The 20,129-nt window shown below is 39.7% G+C and overlaps 1 protein-coding gene across 4 annotated transcripts in view; it reads right to left on the bottom strand.

The window, feature by feature from the left end:
- SHF (Src homology 2 domain containing F) overlaps window positions 1-19,387 on the bottom strand; it is a 336,957-nt gene extending 317,570 nt beyond the window's left edge. For all 4 annotated transcript variants that reach the window (XM_088445631.1, XM_088445614.1, XM_088445623.1 and 1 more), the window contains exon 1: window positions 18,537-19,387. In XM_088445631.1, coding sequence (XP_088301757.1) covers window positions 18,537-19,238 — 702 coding nt within the window. In that variant the 5' untranslated portion in view covers window positions 19,239-19,387. The remainder of the gene's footprint in view (window positions 1-18,536) is intronic.
- Window positions 19,388-20,129: the final 742 nt, after the last annotated feature.

The raw sequence follows: 20,129 nt of genomic DNA on the forward strand, positions 1-20,129 counted from the left end.
GGGACACCTTAGTGAATTCTTTTACAAAGCCGAAGGGCAGCTTTAAATAGGACTGGTCGAGGTACAGAGCATTACAATGATGCAATGGTAACAGCTCACTATTCTTAATGTATTTAATTTACCACAACTCTTTTGTATAGACCAACCAATACTATAACCTTGCTACTGGTCTCTAGTCGCTGGTCTATTCTCTACTTCCACTTGTGTGAATCTGGACTACGTTTGCTCTTTTATATTCCTCTGGTGCTACAATTGTGTCATTTAGTTAATGGCATAGCCAGCACCCTTAAAGTTCTTTTTGTATTCTAGGACCCGGAAGAAGCTACCCACACCAACGCCGTAAAAGCACAGATTATGGCTTTCCACTTGCGATTATTACCTTCCTCATCTGTCACTAGCAGAATCATATTAATGGTTACTGCCACCCTACAAACATCTTATTCGCCTCCTGAAATAGCCATTCTTACTGCAAACAATAGCATTATCTGGTCAGATACAGGTTGTTTTATATCGGCCCATGTTAAAACTGAATACATCCCAGATGACCAGGTGTAAAAGATTTAATACAATAATGTTCTGTGACCATAGCAAATTGTAACTGTAAATTTGTTGGAAAATAAAAAAAAAGTGCAGTTTCATATAGGAAAATAACCATTAAAAAATATGTTCTGTATACTCTGATCTGCAAAGAAAGGGGAAGAAAACTGAATATTTAATATTGTTGAAATCATTAAAACTTGCATTATTCTAATTAACATAATATAGATGCCAGACAGAAAGCCACATGATTGCACAAATTACATAGTTTATTAGAAAATCAGCAGTACTGTATATGCAAAAATGCATTACAATGCAGAATACCAAGCTATGGCAGCATACTAGATGTTGTTGCTGGTCTACTCCTGTAAGATAAAAAATGGCCTATCTGATAGGCTTTCAATGTGTGGGGCACTGGTCACTAGGACACCTTGGCTAAAACTATCTACTCAATGAAGATCTGGGCTTCCACCAAATTACTCCCCTTACTTTGCATAAACATGGTCACACACTTGATCTTGATTTACACATTGGGTTAGAAGTCATTGACTTGGGGTTAGATGTACGAAGCCTTGGAAAGTGTTAAAGTACCAACCAATCAGCTCCTGCCATTTAACAAGCTGCAAGCTGTGTTCAGAAAATGAGAATTAGGAGCTGATTGGTTGATACTTTATAGCTCTCAAAGGCTTAGTACATCTACCCCTTAATGATAAACCCAGTTACTTGGACAGACTCACCCAACCCATTTGGTTCTCAGCTGTAACCCATCAAAAAAGAAAAAATAGTCCATAGAGACAACCATGTATCATCCAGTGAGAGGTGTTACTTCCCAGAATCTGACAGCAATTATATTTCTCTCAAATGGGTGTTTCTGAGAAAGAAAAATAACTAACATGAAGACCCAGACTCTATGGCTAGCCACATACCAGAATAAAATCATTAGTTTCTAGGGAAGCATACTGAGAACGTGGTTGCAAAAAAAATTTTCAGCACCATTCCATATCACAGATATGATACAGGCAGGGCAGAGACCACCGGAAAGTGGAGTTATAGTACCACCTCTACAGTAACTATTTTTACTACATCTCTGCGCTAAGTGACATCCTGTATCGCTGCTTAGCACAGCAATGCAGGATGTCACTTATCACTGAGAAAAGAGGCAGTGTAATACATTTACCTTACAGAATTGACTATATTTAATTTAGGGATCAAGCTTTTAGCTTTGAGGCTCCTACTCTTTGTCTCGCACACGCAAAGGGGCCTTCTGCATAGAAATCATCAAAATTACACTCAAGACCAGTTTACCCAAACATGTTATTAATGCAGAAAAAAAAAAAAGATCTAAGTATTGGGTATTACCTTAATTTTTCACATTTTTATTTTGCATCATGGTTTTTTTTTTCTGCAAATTAAATGTGATTTGAATGTTTATGGGATAAAAGAATGAAATTTACTTAATAAATTGGTTGCTATGGGATTAAGCAATTTATCGGTGTACAACTCTTCTCTCAGTGCCGTGATGCATTTTGTTTTGCAGACACTTCAATTTTTAGAACAGCATTTGGAGAATAAGGAAACATTTAGAATTCTGTCCAAAATCATTATTCCTCAAACCTGCATCGGTAGAAATTTCAAACCAGAAGTCAGACTGAGTCCTACTGCGTTAAAGGGACTGGCAGGGTTAGTTTGTCCTGAAATCCTAATGGGGGTTCTGGGAAAGTATATACAAAGAAAGGGATTCTTATAGTTACCCCCCGCCATTTCCAGGGAAATTTTTCAGGTTCTCTACTAGGAATTGTTAGCATTTCTTCTTATAAATTAAATATACCATTTTCATCGTATTCTGTAAACATGATACAATGGGGACTTTATTATGTGTGATAGATGCATTAGTTTGGCAGTAAAGTGCCCTGGGAAAATTTAAAAATTGTGTAATTGTGTGACACATACTTTACTTCCCAACTCACCAGATTTTCTATTTTTTAAGAGTATTTTGCACCACTTTTTCACACAGGATAAACTATTTGTTTTCTCAAGGAATTGGCTCATCCACTGGTGACATAACTCAGTATTTCATGGCCAGATGGAGTTACAAAACATTTTTACATAGGAGGATTAATTAAAAAAAAAAAAAAAAAGTTTCTATTTCATCTGCATATCCAGTGTTCTGCTATAAAAAGTCTGAGGTCAAATGCGATTCTACCAATCCTTCACATGCACCAGCCAACATGACTCAAAACTTAGATTTTGAGCCAAACAGGATTATTAGACAAGGATTTACATGCCTATGAAAACATCAGTTGAGAAATCAAGGTGGTTTCAAAATAAGCCTGCAGCTTTAAAGCAATCCCCAGCTTCCCTGGAGCGCTTGAACGTTACAAATCGTGCAGGTGGTTAATGGGTGATGTTATCCGACAGTGAAGAACTCTGCATGTCCCAGTAGCAGTGGAGATGGTAACAAAGTTGCAGGTTTCCCTCCAGCAGTGAAGTAGCGTTTAATGCTGTGGGTATGCAAATCGCACAACAGTGGAGGGATTAATTAAAACGGCTCTGCGTGTCTCTTTAGCAATAAAGGAGTTCATTACTACAGCTCTGTGGGTCTCCTCAGCAATGAAGAGTTTAATTCTGACTGCTGTGGTCTGCTTTGGAAGATACAATATTAATAACAGCGAAAAAAAAAAAAAATGTATTCTCTTCAGTAGTAGTGGATACTTAACCACAGACAAGTACCTAGCTAGGATTAGTGGAAATCAAAAGTCCATACTCTTTTGAATGTTTGATTACAAAAAAATAAATAAATGGGAAAATAAGGAAAAAAAAAAAAAAAGAATTCAGACTGAATGCCAAAAGTAATGCACATGGGGCATATCCAATTAGCTGTGAGTTACAAAGAGGTACAAAGTTGAAAAAAAATTTTTGTTATTTTAAAAGGTAAAAATATGTCAGGACACATGTGACAACCCCCCCGACCCCCGCCAATAATAGGGTGACAGGTATATGGAGGTCCTGCATGGATAGGACAGGGGTTTTAAACATTGGAGGTGGAGGTTACAGGTGTTTACTTTTATTTTTTTTAAAGATGCTTCAAATTACTAAAAAAAAAAAATATATATATCAACTTACAGTACATGCATTAGTATGCACGCAAAATTTAACTACAGCTTTTTATTTTAAAAGGAAAAAAATATGTTTTCTATAATTTTTTTCATTGCTAATAAAAAATGCACATGTAAATTTTAAAAGCGCTAAATATTTTTCTTGTAGACAGTAAGACATAAATAAAAAATATATATTAGACAACCTATATATAATTATTAAATTTGTCGCAATTACCGAGTTGATTTTTGTGGCAAAAAACTCAGACAGTTCAATATGTCCTCATATTTGAATTGATGTTGGCGGTAAAACAAAGAAAATAAATACTTCATATCATTTGGAACTCTATGGGGGACATGTATTAAAAATAAAATTGCGGTAAATCCTTAGAAAAGTGACATTTTCACAGGACACTTATGGATCCCCTAATGCATTATTAGGGACAAATTAAATTACATACTTACCAAGGGCTTGTAACTCCAGGGTAAAGTGCCTGTGGCTATTCAATTACAGCCCGCAGGCTGCACTTAACTCAGATGATTTCTGATTGCACCCTCCGATGGCAGCTAGTGTGCATTACATCTGCAGGGTCATAAATACAAAAGGGAAGACATCACTGAGACAGCTGCATATCACACAGCTTTCCCGCAAAATTTTTAAGACGAATTCTGGAGGTCAAGATAGCCGGTAAGTAGGCAATGATATAGGTTAATGATCACGTAATAAATGTGATTAATACATCTCACTCCCTATGTGTGGTTCATTAAACAAAGAACTTTGTGTTTCTCTGGTTTAAAGGTGGTGAGCGGTTACAATTTATGATATTTTACTTTAAAATAAAACGGTTGCAAACTGTCCAGAATTTTAAGGATAAATGGGGCTTTTATGATTTCTCTAAAAACTTTAGTTTAAAATAAGATTGCAGTTTATTTGTATATTGCATGCAACTACTGTAATATTAACCACTGTCCTTTAGAAATGCATCATCACCAAGGAAAAATTTTACTAAGGTGCCCATTCTCCTAGATGTTAATCTTAAACACTCAGATGAAAACTGCCATTTAAAGTTGGTGAATTAAATGGATTAATGACCTCTTAGTAAAAAAATATTTTACATGGTGCCATTTTAAAACATAGCTCCAACTTCCCTGCTCTCTTCCGGTCTTCGTTCAGTCAAATTGGAAGTATTGGATTTGCTATACTTTGCTAGGAGGGCTGCTCGCTCCGATATAGATCAAGGCCTAGGGCGCTTTAACACCCCCCCCCCCAAAAAAAAAAAAAAATGGGAACTATATCTCTATGTCCATCACTGATCAGGAAAAAATATTTAAAATCTCTGAATCAATGACTAGGTAATTGCTCTGACAAACCTAAATGTATTTGCGTCGCAGAGATGTTATATTTGTTAAGTCGGGCATACAGTATTCAGTTATCAACCCAAGCTGTCAATTATTGGCATATCAGGACCATAACTGCATCCTGTTTGCCTGCGACCAATCAGCAATTATTGGATGGTTGGGCATGGAAAGTCTTCAAGCATGCCCAAATGATCTGATAAGTGGTTGGCTGCATATGGCAGTAAATACCCTGTCATGTTTCTTCCCCAGGGGAGGACCGCAGATATCGTGGCCATATACTGTGACATCTCACGGTGTATGGTCACGATATCTGAGAAGTTTCAGACTGTCAGATAAAATGTCTGTCAGAACAGCAGACATTTTATCTGCCAATGTATGTCCAGCATTACTCAGAAGGATAAAGCTTCCCCAGCTCCCCTCCTGTAACCCTTTTCTTTTACTATTTAAACAGCACACATAGTGATAAATGTGTCTTCTAGCTGTTTTGTGTCAGCCTTTATATTTTGAGTTCAACTATTAGATAGACTAAGTGAGCAAAGACATGACAAACTATCTGTAATCTATTGATATGATTGTGATGTGCACACAGTAATTGTCTGTGTTGCTTAAAAAAAAAATTGGTTTAAAAATGTTTTTTTATGTTTGTAGTGAAAAAAAGACCACTTGAACTGCACATGACATACTTAGATTTAATTGTTCAGCAGTAATGTTTCCATGGAAATTATTTTTCAAATGTAAAGATCTCTGCAATCAGACAGCAGAATATAAAGAGAAAAAAAAGGAAGAGGCCCAAATTCTTCCTGCTGCCCACAATGGCACTTGTACACTGCCATTCGTCAGTCATCATGCCACTGTATCAGTCACTGCTGGAACGAGTAGAGTAAGGGCTGGAGAGCGATAAGACAGCCTCTCTTTTCCTCTGGTAACTCCTTCAACAGGGTTAGCCAGCTCACTATAGTGATTGCACAAATGAAGGTGGATAATGTGAGTAGAGAACTCCTCTCCGTTCATTCTTAGGATGGTATTACCAGAGATGAGGCTCCCATCTCACCTCATGAAGAACAACCCTGGTCACTGCACATAGCAAATACATTCTGTCTAATTTCACTCTACAGTTTAGATTGTGAACTGACAGATTGCTAATGGCAATACCACATTTCACACACGGTTACCTAGAAAAACAGTTTTCATAAATGTTGTTACAAAATGCTCTCTGGGAAATGCACATTTAATGGATACTTTCAGCATAATTGTGATTTGACACACTCCCTTCCATCATGTGAAATTCATAGAATATTTTCTGTAAGGGATACATATCTATGGGAAATGGGAATTACACATTGTAACCACATAAATGCCAAATTGTGTTTTCAGAAAGTCTCATACTCCAAACAGCACAGGATAACAGTAGTCAGCACACAGCTCTAACCATAACACTGGTCACATGGTTCAAGTCACCTCACAGAGTCCTTTAATATCCATGGACGTGGGATAATTTACACACGATACAGTTTTAGACTTTTCCACAACAGGAGATAGAAATATTCATAAAATGTGTTCTCTGCCGCTTACCATAAACTAGATTAAACAGTAATTTATGGATAATGCATCTAAAACAAAAAGTCTCTCTCCTGTTTTTTCAGCAAATATGTTCACAAACACCAAGTTTACATTAGGGTCCAACATCATATCTACCAACATTGAGGCATGCAGAATCAGGATTAATATATAGGCAGTGATCAACCCAAATCCCACTTTAAATTGGGTGAAACCAGTCTATTTTTGTGATTTGGACCTGTACTGCCAAAAGCGGGCCATTTGTGAAGCATGCCATAATGTTCTTGGGGAGGGGCTTTGATGGCCCCAACAAGTTTTAACTGTCCGACAAAGTATGATAGTAAGAGCTAAAGAAAGAACCTTGAAAAAGGTAGTATCATGAGAGTACAATCAAACATTGATTTTTTCATACTATTCATGTTGTAAAGTTAAATGTTGGTTTTAAGAGATCAAACTAGAAATGAACCAGAATAAAGCATATATGGCTGTTTTCGCTACTTTTTCCTATAAAGCTAAATTGGTTTGAAAACTACAGAACAATCTACATTTTGTAGAGTCACATGGTCAATAGTCTTTTGACCTTGCACAAACTCCAATTATATTAAATTGGAGGACTTCGAATAGGATGTGCCTTTTATCGCAACCAGCCTCAAATGATTGCTTTTCTAAGTATAAAGCAATTTTTGCCAGCATTTTTATTAGGTTTTCTGAAAATCCTGTCCAGTGTCAGTGGCCTTGATATTAAGAGACAACAAATTCAATGTGGAAGGCTGTATATGCAAACAGAGAGGTTGTATGGGGTCTAAAGCAAAAAAGTAGTATGAATGCATGTGCATTTATATTCACCAAGACAAAATTCATTTACCTCATAGTTAAAATATAATCAATAGAACCCATACTAAATCAATCTCAATTTTAATATTTTAAACAATTTTTTTTTTTTTTTTAATATGTCCTCTATAGTTTAGAATCAGTAAAATGTTTAGCAAGCCTCAGTATATAAAACAGAGTAGACCTGTATCAGAGACAGGTTAGATTGATGGAAATATATAAATAGAATATACCATATGCATTTTTATAACTATTTATAGAACTATTTTTTGTTATTGCACTGATAAACTATCCCAAATTAGGTATTTAACAAATTTTGTCCTGAGTTGTGGCGATAATATACATCATTGTACAATCAATTATATTAAGCATCAATACTACATAAATCTATTTGATGCACAAAATTACACACACTCTAAATCAGTCATGATTAAAAAGCTTGCAGCTAATTTCTGTGTTTGCAAATGTAGTATATTCAATAACATGCTAAGTGATTTAGTTTTGTTATATATTGCCTTTTTTGCTATCATACTGTTGCTTCCCATCTCATTCAATTTATAGATATATATATGAATGAGAGAGAGAGAGAGAGAGAGAGAGAGAGAGAGAGAGAGAGAGAGAGAGAGAGAGAGAGAGAGAGAGAGAGAGAGAGAGAGAGAGAGAGAGAGAGAGAGAGAGAGAGAGAGAGAGAGAGAGAAGCTTCAATGTTTCAAAACCTCTGACCTTCTGCAGTTAGTGACACAGAATTTTAAAAGGGTGATTTTATTAAAAGCAAAACTAGGTGTAGTTTGCATGTGACAAATGTGTAGCTTTAAATACTAACCCTGCAAAATCACAGAAAGTCTTTGCTTTTGACCAATTGAAGTTCATTACATTTCACCCAGAGTTTGTTATAAGACTAAAAGGTGCCCACACACTGTCAGATATTTTGCACGAGTTGCCGATTCAATGCATTGGAACGACAAATCATGCAAAATGTGTGAAAATCGTGAGTGTTCACTGAGTGATAACATTCCGCTGTCCCGTGGGTCATTAATAATTTTTTCAGATCTTACCTTATCTTTAATGATGCACTGGAAATCGTTAAGGTCACACAAAAGGTTGTTCATTTTGACAAACTATGTACAAACACTTTATGCACGATATCGTCAGTACAGGACTGCCAGGGAGCTACCGGAGAGTTCAAGGGAAATCGTTAACGACATTGCATCGTTTGCGAGTTGTTCAGTGTGTGGGCACCTTAAGATCTAATAGCAAACTTCCAGGCAAAAAGGTGAGAGGGGAACAGACTTTTGGATACACAAATACTAGTATAAAGTTTACTTAAAATCAATAGGATATCTGCTCTAAAAACATTCATACTAATCATTACATGCATCTAAACTTGCATTATCACTATTCAAGTCTTGACATTTATATTTAATGTTGAAAGAGGAGTGCACTTCTGTGCATACACCAGTCTTCCTGTCCCTTCAGGGAGGCATCATGCCATATCACCATAATCACTACTGAGCATGTGCAGATGCCATCTGGTCTACCCTGTACTGTGTAAGAGTGACATGGTGGGAGACCGTAGTCCCCTACTTAGCTCCTAGAGAGAACATGGTTAATATCTGCTATAAAGCCGTTTAAGCAACCTGCAATGCTACCCACAAACAGCATCACATCTTCATGCCACCCATACTTGCCATCTGGATAAGTGGGTATATAAATAATGTAATTGGGAAAACACAGGAAGCAGGGTTTATCATTACACACATCCCTGGACACATTCAGTGTGCCACAGGCACAAAACTGGACATAGCAGAAACAAATCTCTCAAGTGCTGTAAAAAGAAAAAAGGTTCCTAACGGCAACCATAAAAACATTTCCATATAAGTGCCGTATCAAAAAATGTCAGGAGCAGAGACAAGCAGAGGACACTTGCAAAGACCAGATAAAGTTAAACGGCCACTTCAGATCTAATATCTAATGTCAGTATCCGATTCACAGCTGTGAACCTCTGAAAATGGAAGCTTCAATTTTACTTGGCATTATCTTTGTAGAATGAGTCTACAATATGCTTCCAGGGACAAAAAAAAAAAAAAAACAATTCTCTGAAGCAAATGTTCTTTTACATGGAGTTCCACAATTGTAATAAAAAAAAAAAAAAAGGCAATTGCATGAAATTATAAACAAAAAAATACCTATCAGTCCAGTTACCTGTAAGGAGAACGTATGGAGTTGTTAATTTTTACATAGGGCCATATTCAATTAGGCTGCGAAAAGTCGTCATTTTCGCATGTTTGAATTATCCCCGTATTTAATTTCAAAGACTTTCCGCCGATGTGAAGAGTCTTTGAAAAAAAACGAGGATAAGTTATCACCATGTTTTACAGAATTGGGGTTTAGGGATGCAGACTGGAGAAAAAAAAAAAATACTCTGGACCCTTGGGAATAGCCCCTAAAAATGTGTCAGAAAAAAAAAAAAATTATGGGGAACAACGCAATTCAGGTGAGGGGTTCCCAAGTATGCAGCAGGTGTTTAAAATAATGCAGGTGGTAGCGGCAGGTACATTTTTGATGAATTTTCAAAATGCACTTTAGGGACTTAAAAATATGCTTGCACCCATTTTCATGTACCCAAAATTTGATGGGAATAGTTATTTTTGCCCAAAAAAAACCTAAGTGCTATTCATCACTTCTTTCAAAGTCAGGAAAAACACCTGACACGACTATTTAAAAACCCTAATTACCTCCTGCAGGGAAAAACTGGGGGACCCACAGTGATCCTCCATGTCAGGACATCACTAGGGGGGTCCTAGGATGAATTCCCAAAAATTCCCTATTTTTCCAGATACTTACCTTTTCGCCGGCTCCCGTTTTCGCTGATTACTAATTAAATACAGGGATACAGCGGGCAAAGACGCTGCCTCAGATCACCATCACAAACATCAGTCGCTATGTAGGGCAGCACAGACGGTGTAATGGTTAGCATTATTGCCTCACAGCACTGAGGTCATGGGTTCGATTCCCACCACGGCCCTACCTGTGTGGAGTTTGTATATTCTCCCTGTGCTTGCGTGGGTTTCCTCCCACACTCCAAAAATATACTGCTAGGTTAATTGGCTCCCAACACTAATTAACCCTAGTGTGTATGTGTGTGCGTATATGATAGGGAATATAGGGCCTGTTTCAGAGCCGGACGCTATTTGCGCTCGCTCGTTTAGAAAAAGGGGCCGGCTATTTAAATTGAGCGCTCGGTCTTTGCGGTCTGTTGACGCCTCTATGTCTGAGCGAGTGAACGAAATATGCGCTCGCTATTTTGTAAAGACCGCTCGTATCCTACGTCATCTCCGCTATTTATTTGATTAATCGAGTACACCGAAAGGCATCTGAACTGCTCGCAGTGCTTGTGGTTGGATTTTCCTACCGCAATCATGCGACCAGTTCAGGCTAAGAAACAACCAAGTGACGTGGTCGATGACACTGCTTTGTTAATTATGCACACCCTTAAAACGCCCGTTTTGATCTTTTGGAACGCCTGCGTTCGGATCACCACTCTCCGTTTTCAAGCACCTTCCCCTGTTACCACCCACAAACGCCTCATTCTGTCACTCAAATTAGCAGGCATTCGCTATTTTGCGAGCACACAATTTCCAACCGCAATGACTGGTTCGCACATCCGTATAACAACGCATGCGCAGTTGTGCAAACATCCCTCGGAGCGAACAAGCGGCCGCTTACGAGCGGTTCTGAATCAGGCCCATAGAGTGTAAGCTACACCGGGGCAAGGACTGATGTGAATGGCCAAATATTCTCTGGAAAGCGCTGCGGAATATGTGTGAGCTATATAAATAACTGGTAATAAATAAATAAAATATGATTGCTGCTTTGGCCAGGCTGCACAAGTTTACTTAGCCTGGCAGCTGGTACTGCAGTCCCAAGTTACAGACCCTGGGCTTAGCAAGCCTCCAAAACGGTGAGGACAGGCCTCTGTTTCGGAGAACGGTCCTCGTGTCCGCCCCCCAACTGCAGCAGCATGTCAATCATGCTGTGGCTAAGGTCGGTTTGTGAGCGAATACGCGGATCCCATTCTGCACACGTGCAAAGCGAGCAATAGGACATGTACACAACCCATCAGGTTTGTGTAAATCTCTGAATCAGGCCCATAGTTTGCTTCTTATGCTAACTGCTTTGCACCTGGCAGAGTCACATGATTTACAACATAGTGAGCAAAGAGATTACACTTTAAAAGACAAATGATCATATCGTCAGTAGCAGTATATTTAAAAAAATGCTGCTAGAGAGAGAGAGAGAGAGACAGAGACAGAGACAGAGACAGAGAGAGACAGAGAGAGAGAGAGAGAGAGAGAATTTGGCATGGCAGTGTAGTTTGAACAGATTAGGTTTTTGGCTATGTTTGAAGTTCATCAGAGGCATGGAGGTTTATATGGTGCCCACCGAGTAGGCCGTGGAGTCTCAGTTTTGAAATTTTGGTTTAAGCAAGTTCGCTCAGGAGGTCTTCAAGTGCCTAAAACTGCACTGATCTGAAGGCACATGCTGATATGTACCAGTAGTGGGCAGGCAGAGCTCCACAGGAAGAACAGCAAGTCAGAGGATCAACTGTCACACTGCACCTGCACTGACAGTTACTAATTTCTTCCAAGCATATCTCCAATGTTGGTCTGCAATGTAAAAAATGAAGGCTGTACTTCAAGGTCCATTCTTCAACCCAGGCAATGCCGAGTATCCCAGCTAGTTTGACATGTAATCATAGTTCAGCACAAATCTCCAGAAGATAAACAGTGCCATGGTTTACGAAAATGTGCCTTATAGAACCCTATGAATCAATGCAGATATTGTGGACGCTTACTGTATATAAGGATGATGTATAATTTTATCCCTGTATATTCACAATTCCGAAAAATTTATAACCTGGGAGTTACAATAGTAGGCAATATAATTATACAAACACAGAGGTGTTCTTAATCATCTAGCCTCAATACACCATGCATCGTGACATGTTTGGCGTGAGTGAGCAGTCAGGTCCCGTGCAACTCTGCTAGCTTTGGGCATCCTTTTTTGCCAAAAATGCATCTAAGGGGCAAGTATAGCAACTAGGAGTCTGTGCAGATTAATTTGATATGTGACACTCGTATACCAGTGCGAGACTGTGAATGGAACTTGGTGGGGGAAATAGCTGTGGGCGCTGCATTCGTAGCACTTCACATGCTGATTGAGAGACTAAGTCACACACATGTGTCACATATCAAATTAATCAGCACAGTCTCAAGGTGCATCCTAGTTGCGCAGAATTTTGACACATTTATAAAATAAAAGATGCAATAAAGGCTCCCAGCGATAGAGTCTCATGGGACCAGGTGTGCCAATAAGGGCTGTTTGACGCGACTGCAGCAAAGACGAGTGATGACACATCTGTACTATAGATCTATCCAATTGCTACAGTTGAATTGGACAAAAGTTGGCACAGCTGGTGTCATTAGAAAAAAAAATTGAGGAGTTACAGTTTTTTAAAAAATGGTACACAATGTTACATTTCACAGTGCAGTATGTAAAATGCCATTTTCATAAAAAGGTTCTCTTTAAATGGTAGGAAGCGTAATATTGTTTAAATATGGATTTATTTCCCCCAGTGATGGAATCATTACAATTTCACAGGCTATTTCTTCTTTACCATTGAGAGTTATAAATGCAAGACATAGGTGTGCTCCTGTCCTGTTCTATAGGGACACAAGTTTCAGTGAATTGATCCTTTGGCTCTTTCTTTCATATAATGCTTTTAGTCACAAAGGGTCCTGTTTCACATAGACACCCAATCACTTCTATCTGTAAACCCAATAGCTTCCTAAGCACAGATTGACATCTTGTAGCAAAGCTTGCTCTAACACCAGTGATAACAGGATGCTAGCAGACTGGCAATGAAGAGGTGGATGCACGCGACAATGAAAGGATGAATAAATTATTGTTTATATGCACCCCAACAACTCATTCATCCACAGGTGACCAAGGGGTCTATTTACTAAAGTACCAAGCAATCAGCTCCTGTCACTTTACAGGCTGTGTTTGAAAAGTGACATTAGGAGCTGATTGGTTGGTACTTTAGCTCCATCCACTGTCTCTCTCTCCAGGGCTTAGTACATAGACCTCTTTATCCATTTGGTCAATAACGATCCTAGTTTTCACAGATGTAAATCCTGAAAACATGAGCTGCTGGTGGTGCCTGGGGATGGATTTGGCAAACAGTGCACTTTACAGCGAACCTTGGTACACTTAAGCTGGGTACACACCTATACAATCATCGGGCAGTTCATCCAATATCGAGAGAATGTCCGATGGTTTGTGTAGGTGTGTACGCTGTCCCGATGCAGGAATGTTAGACGATAAATAGCTTTTAACGCTCCTGCAGCGGTCGGGATCGGGAGGTCGCATCTTATGTACTGTTTAGGTCGACCTCCCGATCCCACAGAAGCCCGTACACACTGTGCTATGTCTGCACACTGTGTAAGTGGCTCAAATGGCAGCTAACAGGGAGGGAGGGGGTGTCACACTGGGGACAGACTGCATGGCTGATCGCGACAGTTTTACCCAATCAGCCTGCAATCGAAAAGTGTGTTCCCAGCTGAAGAAGCTCTATTTGTCCTGAAAACTTAACACGAAACTAGCAAGAGTTGAAGGAACAACCGATTCTGCATCCTCCTATTCAACATCACATAATTGAATTCTCGCCTATATTGTCTACTTACATAGATAAGCTGTCATAATGATCTCTCCTAAAGGGGGCAGTACTATGTATGCTGACAGCAAGAAAAAGGACATGCTAACAGAAATACTAAATGTTGATAATATAATTTGGCTTAAAGTAACTAAAGATTAAAAAAAAAAAAGGGAACTGCCAATGTAAGTAAATTTCTGCGGCAATATTGCTGCTAATAATGGGTAAAATGTAACCAACTTGGTACAAGTATTATATGATCTTATAGCATGCCCTGTAAAAATCCCAGACAGGTGGTTGTTCTGCCAACAACCCCGGCTGCTAATTTCATTACGGTCTGTGTGGACAACATGGCAACATAATTTGCATTGTACCATATTCCCCACAATGTGTTGTGTTCGGTTTGGAACATAACAAAAGAAAATACTTGCTTGTATAAGTCATAAAGTCTACTTCTATAAAGCTTATGTAATAGTTTCACATGTATTTAGTAATTAATAGGCGAGAAAAAAAAAAACTAAAAATACAGACAATTTAAATTTTACTGTATCCCAGCCTTGGTCCCACCAGATGATATGATGCATAGCAATACTTTGTATGTACCTGAAGGATATTTTGTTTTTCTTGGACCAAAGCTCTAAACTAATTCTCACAATAAATTAGCACTGAAACACTGAATCTCTCATAGGATGGACAGATGGGGAGATTTCCTCTTGATCTTCAACAGCTGAACACAATGCTAGTCATTTGGATGGTTATTAGTCATTTATATATCTCTTACTAAAGCTCACTTTTGTTACATTCTTTAAATATTAAGGATGCTTTTATGGTGATATTTTCAAAACCTGTAATTACTATAGGTAGACAGTTAATAAACAAATGTACAACAGATTATTAGTAACATAATTACATTGTGCATACATATTCCACAGAGTTTATCAGAGAATATTTTTGCCATTCACATATAATGCATATTTCCTACCACATGTGTGCACACACACACACACACACACACACACTAAATCCAATTTCCCAGTATGTTTTCCAAGTGTGGGAGGAAACCCACTGAAGCACAGAGAGAACATACAAACTAAATACTGATAAGGCCTTGATGTGAATCAAACCCTAAAATTAATTGCAGTGAGGCAGTAATGCTAACCATTACACCAACCGTGCTACATATAATTTTTCATCAGACTGAACAATAGCATGGAAAACAAACCAATTGCACCTGGCACTGTGCAATATGGTATAGCTCTAATCGTAAAATATCAGGCACCTTGACAATCAGTTTTGAAACCAGTTCTCCATTTAAGACCCCAAAGTGCTATTTCTTGTAAGAAGGGTTGGTTTTCTTTCCTTATCCTAAATATAAAAGTGAAGAAATGGTAGTGCTCAAAGCCAATTTCCCACGAAATGCATAATATTCTAATTGCACTGCCGCAATTATTAACAGTCTGTATTGCGCTGGATATCTTCATTTTGAATGAACATATCTCCGCCATGTACTAACTAACTCAAAAGAGACAGCAGTAGATGCTATGCTAACCACTGCCTCTTTGAGTTACATACCTGGCATATTGGAGGAGTCTTTCACATTTGTGCGCAGTGTCAGATTCAGGAGCAGGCTGGAGGCATCAGAGATTGCCTCCATAGGATTAAAGCAGTCTGCGCCATCTGAAGGGTGGGGGGGGGGGGGTGGAGATATCTGTGCATACCGCTAATGCTGGGCATACACTATACAATTATCTGTCAGATATCTGTCCAATCTGGCTGGTTGGAATGAAAACCTGGTAATGTGTGGGAGCAAATGACAATAGAAATTTGCTCCATGATACTAGAAAATGGACCAGATTTTCCTTCCCACCAGACAGATGATTGTAGAGTGTATGCCCAGCATTACCAAATCATTGAAATTGTTCGGCCAGTCAGGCGGGGGCAGCCAATCCATCACTCAGGTGCGTACCCAGCATTAGCACGCAGCACTATTCATAAAATGATGCAGAAACTGCAGTTTCTACATAATTTTATGAAAACATTGTTGATAAATAGGCCTCTTAATCTCATGAAGTAGTAGTTTGTAGCAGTAATAGAAATCAGGAATATCAGGTCATCTGGGGACATCCAAATAAATGGAACATTTGTAGCAATTCATGTTACCCACCACAGCTACAATTGTTACTCTCTCTTTGATTATAAAATCACCCAGACAGGACCTTCTTGTCATGTTATTGTATGTTATTTATTTGTAGCACAATCTCCTCAATGTACAGCACTATGTAATAGGTTGGTACATAATGCATACTACTATATGGTTGCGAAGGCTAAAAATGCTGGTATGTGTTTAGTGCAACACAATCATAAGAATAGTGAACAAAACTAGACTAGGCATGGCTGCGAAATCTGCACTTCCAAAAAGTCCTCAGAAAATGTGTTTTCTGATTTAAACCACTTTTTAATGGCCCCAATATACAGTATAACGTGCAGTGAAGCAATGTATAGGACACCAAAAAGAAGATCTATGGTAATCTAATTTTACCTAGCATGATTACAGTTTAGAAGTGTTAACATTTACCACCATTATATGAATTACCTGTATTCTTTGTCATGTTCTGGATTATAAAGCAAGCAACAAAAATAACACAATACATACACAGTTGGGATCAGCAGCTTCTCTAAATTGTTCAATGGAATATTCACTTCATCTGGCTACAAAATATTGCTCCCAAATGTGACCTTACGTGTTCTGCGCAGATTTCCCCCCAATCATTTTAGTATTTAATTGCGGCCCAGAATTCCCAGTACAATCCCAGCCACATCATGTAGAAGATTAGATCAATATTGTCCCAGCTCTAGTCATAGGCAATATATTGCTTAAAATGAGAGTTTCCAAATGCAGTGTGAATGGTCAGGGCACAACAATAGATGGAAGAGAAATAAAATGTTAAGCAGTAGACGCAGTGACTGCAGCCAGATATCTGTCTAGCATCTGCTGTGCCACCCCAAACTATTACTAACTTTAATTTGATAAAAGGCATAATGTCAAATTTTACATTTCTCATTACTAGATACTGATATTAAACAACACATTTACATGGGGTAAAAACTCTAATTGCTGGATTAGCACTGCTCCCTTGATACATAATTATACCTGAAACCATCTACTGCGGTTATGTAGATTTATTATCCTCAAGTTAAATGGATACTAATGACAAACCTGCACACATACATGTAACATCACAATGATACATTTACAAACATCTCAGGGCATTAATATGTAAAAGGTGTTAAAAGAGAAAAAAAAAATCAAAACATAAAAACAAACCTATATTTATATCAAGAGTCACATAATCATGAGCACTTTCCTGCAGCCTTATTTCACAGTGACAGGGAATATCACTTTCACATAACCCCCAGCCCCTCCCCCAGATATATTCACCTACTCTGGTAAATCACACATTGTCACCTTCCTCCCACACACACAGATCAGTCACACACTGCTCCACACATCATGTGTTACACCATAATGTCTTAGGGACAACATCTCTGATAATATAACAGCAGCTGATAAAGCACCACAAGGTCTACATGCAAATAAAGTACAAAGAGACCTCAGCAAATTACTGGAAAGGATTAGAATGACATAACACTAACCGACAAATGAAGCAGCATACCTGTAAATAATAATAATAATAACAACAACAACCCAACAGGAGTCATAGTGTTTTACATTTGAATTGATACAAAAAAAACAAACAAACCATGATATACAAACAAAGGTGAGGGGCAGTACAAAAGTATTTCCTTACATTTGTATACTCTATTATATGACATAAGGAAGCAACAGCAGATAGCCATACAATGCAGAAACCTAAAATGAAACCAGCAGTGAAAGGGTTGCCTTCCCTTTCATCACCACTCCACTCCCTCTGACAGATCCCATTGTCATTTATTTCATCTTGATAAACGTGATCCTATTCTGGAGCACTGTGCCCATCATATCCCAGTCACGTGTTCGCCCATTTAAAATAAACAGCCTTTTACTCTGCATATTCTGTTACATTAGATTATTGCCGGCGCTGGGAATAAAAGGTTTGTGGGAGAATATATTAGTCACCCATGAAGGAGGATGCACTCAGGCACACCGCCGCTGCTTATCAACTTTGTGATGACATTCCAGATTTCTATCACATATTAGGAAACTACTCGTTCTCATTCTGCGCTATACAGTAAGTCCTGATCGGAGTTCATGCCAAGGACTATAAAATAGAACCATTGCCCGCATTCGTTCAGAAGGATGACAAATAAGAACGTAGCTTTGTGTGCCTTATATATAACAGACTGTGCCCCAGGAAGAGCCACCTAACCTGAACTACCTACCGCACAGCTACTCTGCAGTCAGGCACACTAATAGGGAAAAGTAGGGCAGCGGACATACTTACTTTGTCCTGTTTGCAGTCATCAAGCTGGGGGGCCCCAGATGTGGCAGGTGGAGATTTGATAGCAATTACTCCAGTGCTGGGAGCTGTAAAGGGCTGTCCAGGGTTATTAGACGTAGGATTAGTGCTACTAGTGGGACTTGACCCTCCTTTCTCTCCAGTGTCCACTTTGATGAGCCTGTGCTTTGGGGACACATACTTAACATCCGGAGAGGGAGAGGATGGGGACTGGGCAGCAGAGGCAGGGGGTGCTGTGGGCACAACGGAGGAGTTCAGAGGAGTACAGGAGCCTGTAGTACCAGAAGTAGTATAAGGATCCTCAAAGTCCCTTTCTTTCTGCAGCTTATATGCAGCCAGTATATCGGGCTGTCCTGCTGGGGTGACGGGGAACTGGGGTCCCGTGGTGTGCAGGTGATGATGATGGTGGTGGTGATGGTGAGTGGGGGCTCCCCCTGTCAGGCATTGTTTGTAGTCCGGCTTAGGAGGGGCAGGAGGGGGCGGCTTGGAGCTCTTGAAGCCCAGGTGCTCTTTGATCCATTTGGCCATGCTGCCGGCGCATTGCTGCCCCGTGCTGGACGCTGGCGGGGGGCTCTCCCTGCTACTGAGGCTGCTGCGGGGGGGATCTGCCCGGGCACTTCTCGCGGAGTCCACTGGCTGCTGCTGGGCACCGCAGGCTGAAGCCGAGGAGTGTCCGGTCAGCAGCATGAGAGTCACAGGGCAGAGCCAGGGAGAAGCCGCCAAACAATCAGGGACTGGAGGCAGCGTGGTGAGCAGCTGATACCATCTGTATGAATGAGCTGTGTGTGTCCGGAGCACGTTATATGGATATACACACAGTCACACTACTCATTGTACTGAGGAGTGCGCCGCGCCACCTAGCGAGAGAAAGCCCTACTACAATCCATTTAAATGATCCCTGTAGCTCTCTTAACCACTTCGCTGACAAAAGTTTTTTTCCAAATTGCCCTCATAAATTGTCATTTTTTTTTTCTTTTACTTAATTAAGTTAAACACATTTTTAAAAATTAATTTAAATATTTATAAAAAAAAAAAATAAGTATGCCTAACGGGTGTATCACACCAGTGGCGTAACTTCATCCCAGGTGCTCGGAGGCAAGATAAATGTTGATGCCCCCCCCCAAATTAAAATTTACCACCCCCCAGCACCTATGCCAGCCCCAGCTGCCGCCGCCCCCTATGCAGTTCCATTATACAGTGCCCCCAGTAGTGATCCCCCTATGCAATGCCCTCAGTAGAGGTCCCCCTATGCAGTGCCCGCCTATGTAGTGCCCCCCAGTAATGGTCCCCCTATACAGTGCCTCCAGTAGTGGGTGGTCCCCCTATGCAGTATCTCCAGTAGTGGTCCCCCTATGCAGTAGTAATGTCCCTTGAAGTGCCCCCAGTAGTAAGGGTCCTTGTAGTGTCCCCAGTTGTAGTGCTCCCAATAATGTCCCCAGTAGTAAGCCCCCTGTAATGCACCCTGTAGTGCCCCCAGTAGTAAGCCCCCTGTAATGCCCCCAGTAGTAAGCCGCCTGTAGTGCCCCAGGAGTAAGCCCTCTGTAGTAAGCCACCTGTAGTGCCCCCAGTAGTAAGCCC

Source organism: Taudactylus pleione, unplaced genomic scaffold, assembly GCF_031769625.1.
Source record: "Taudactylus pleione unplaced genomic scaffold, aTauple2 ptg000019l, whole genome shotgun sequence".
Lineage (NCBI taxonomy): Eukaryota > Metazoa > Chordata > Amphibia > Anura > Myobatrachidae > Taudactylus > Taudactylus pleione.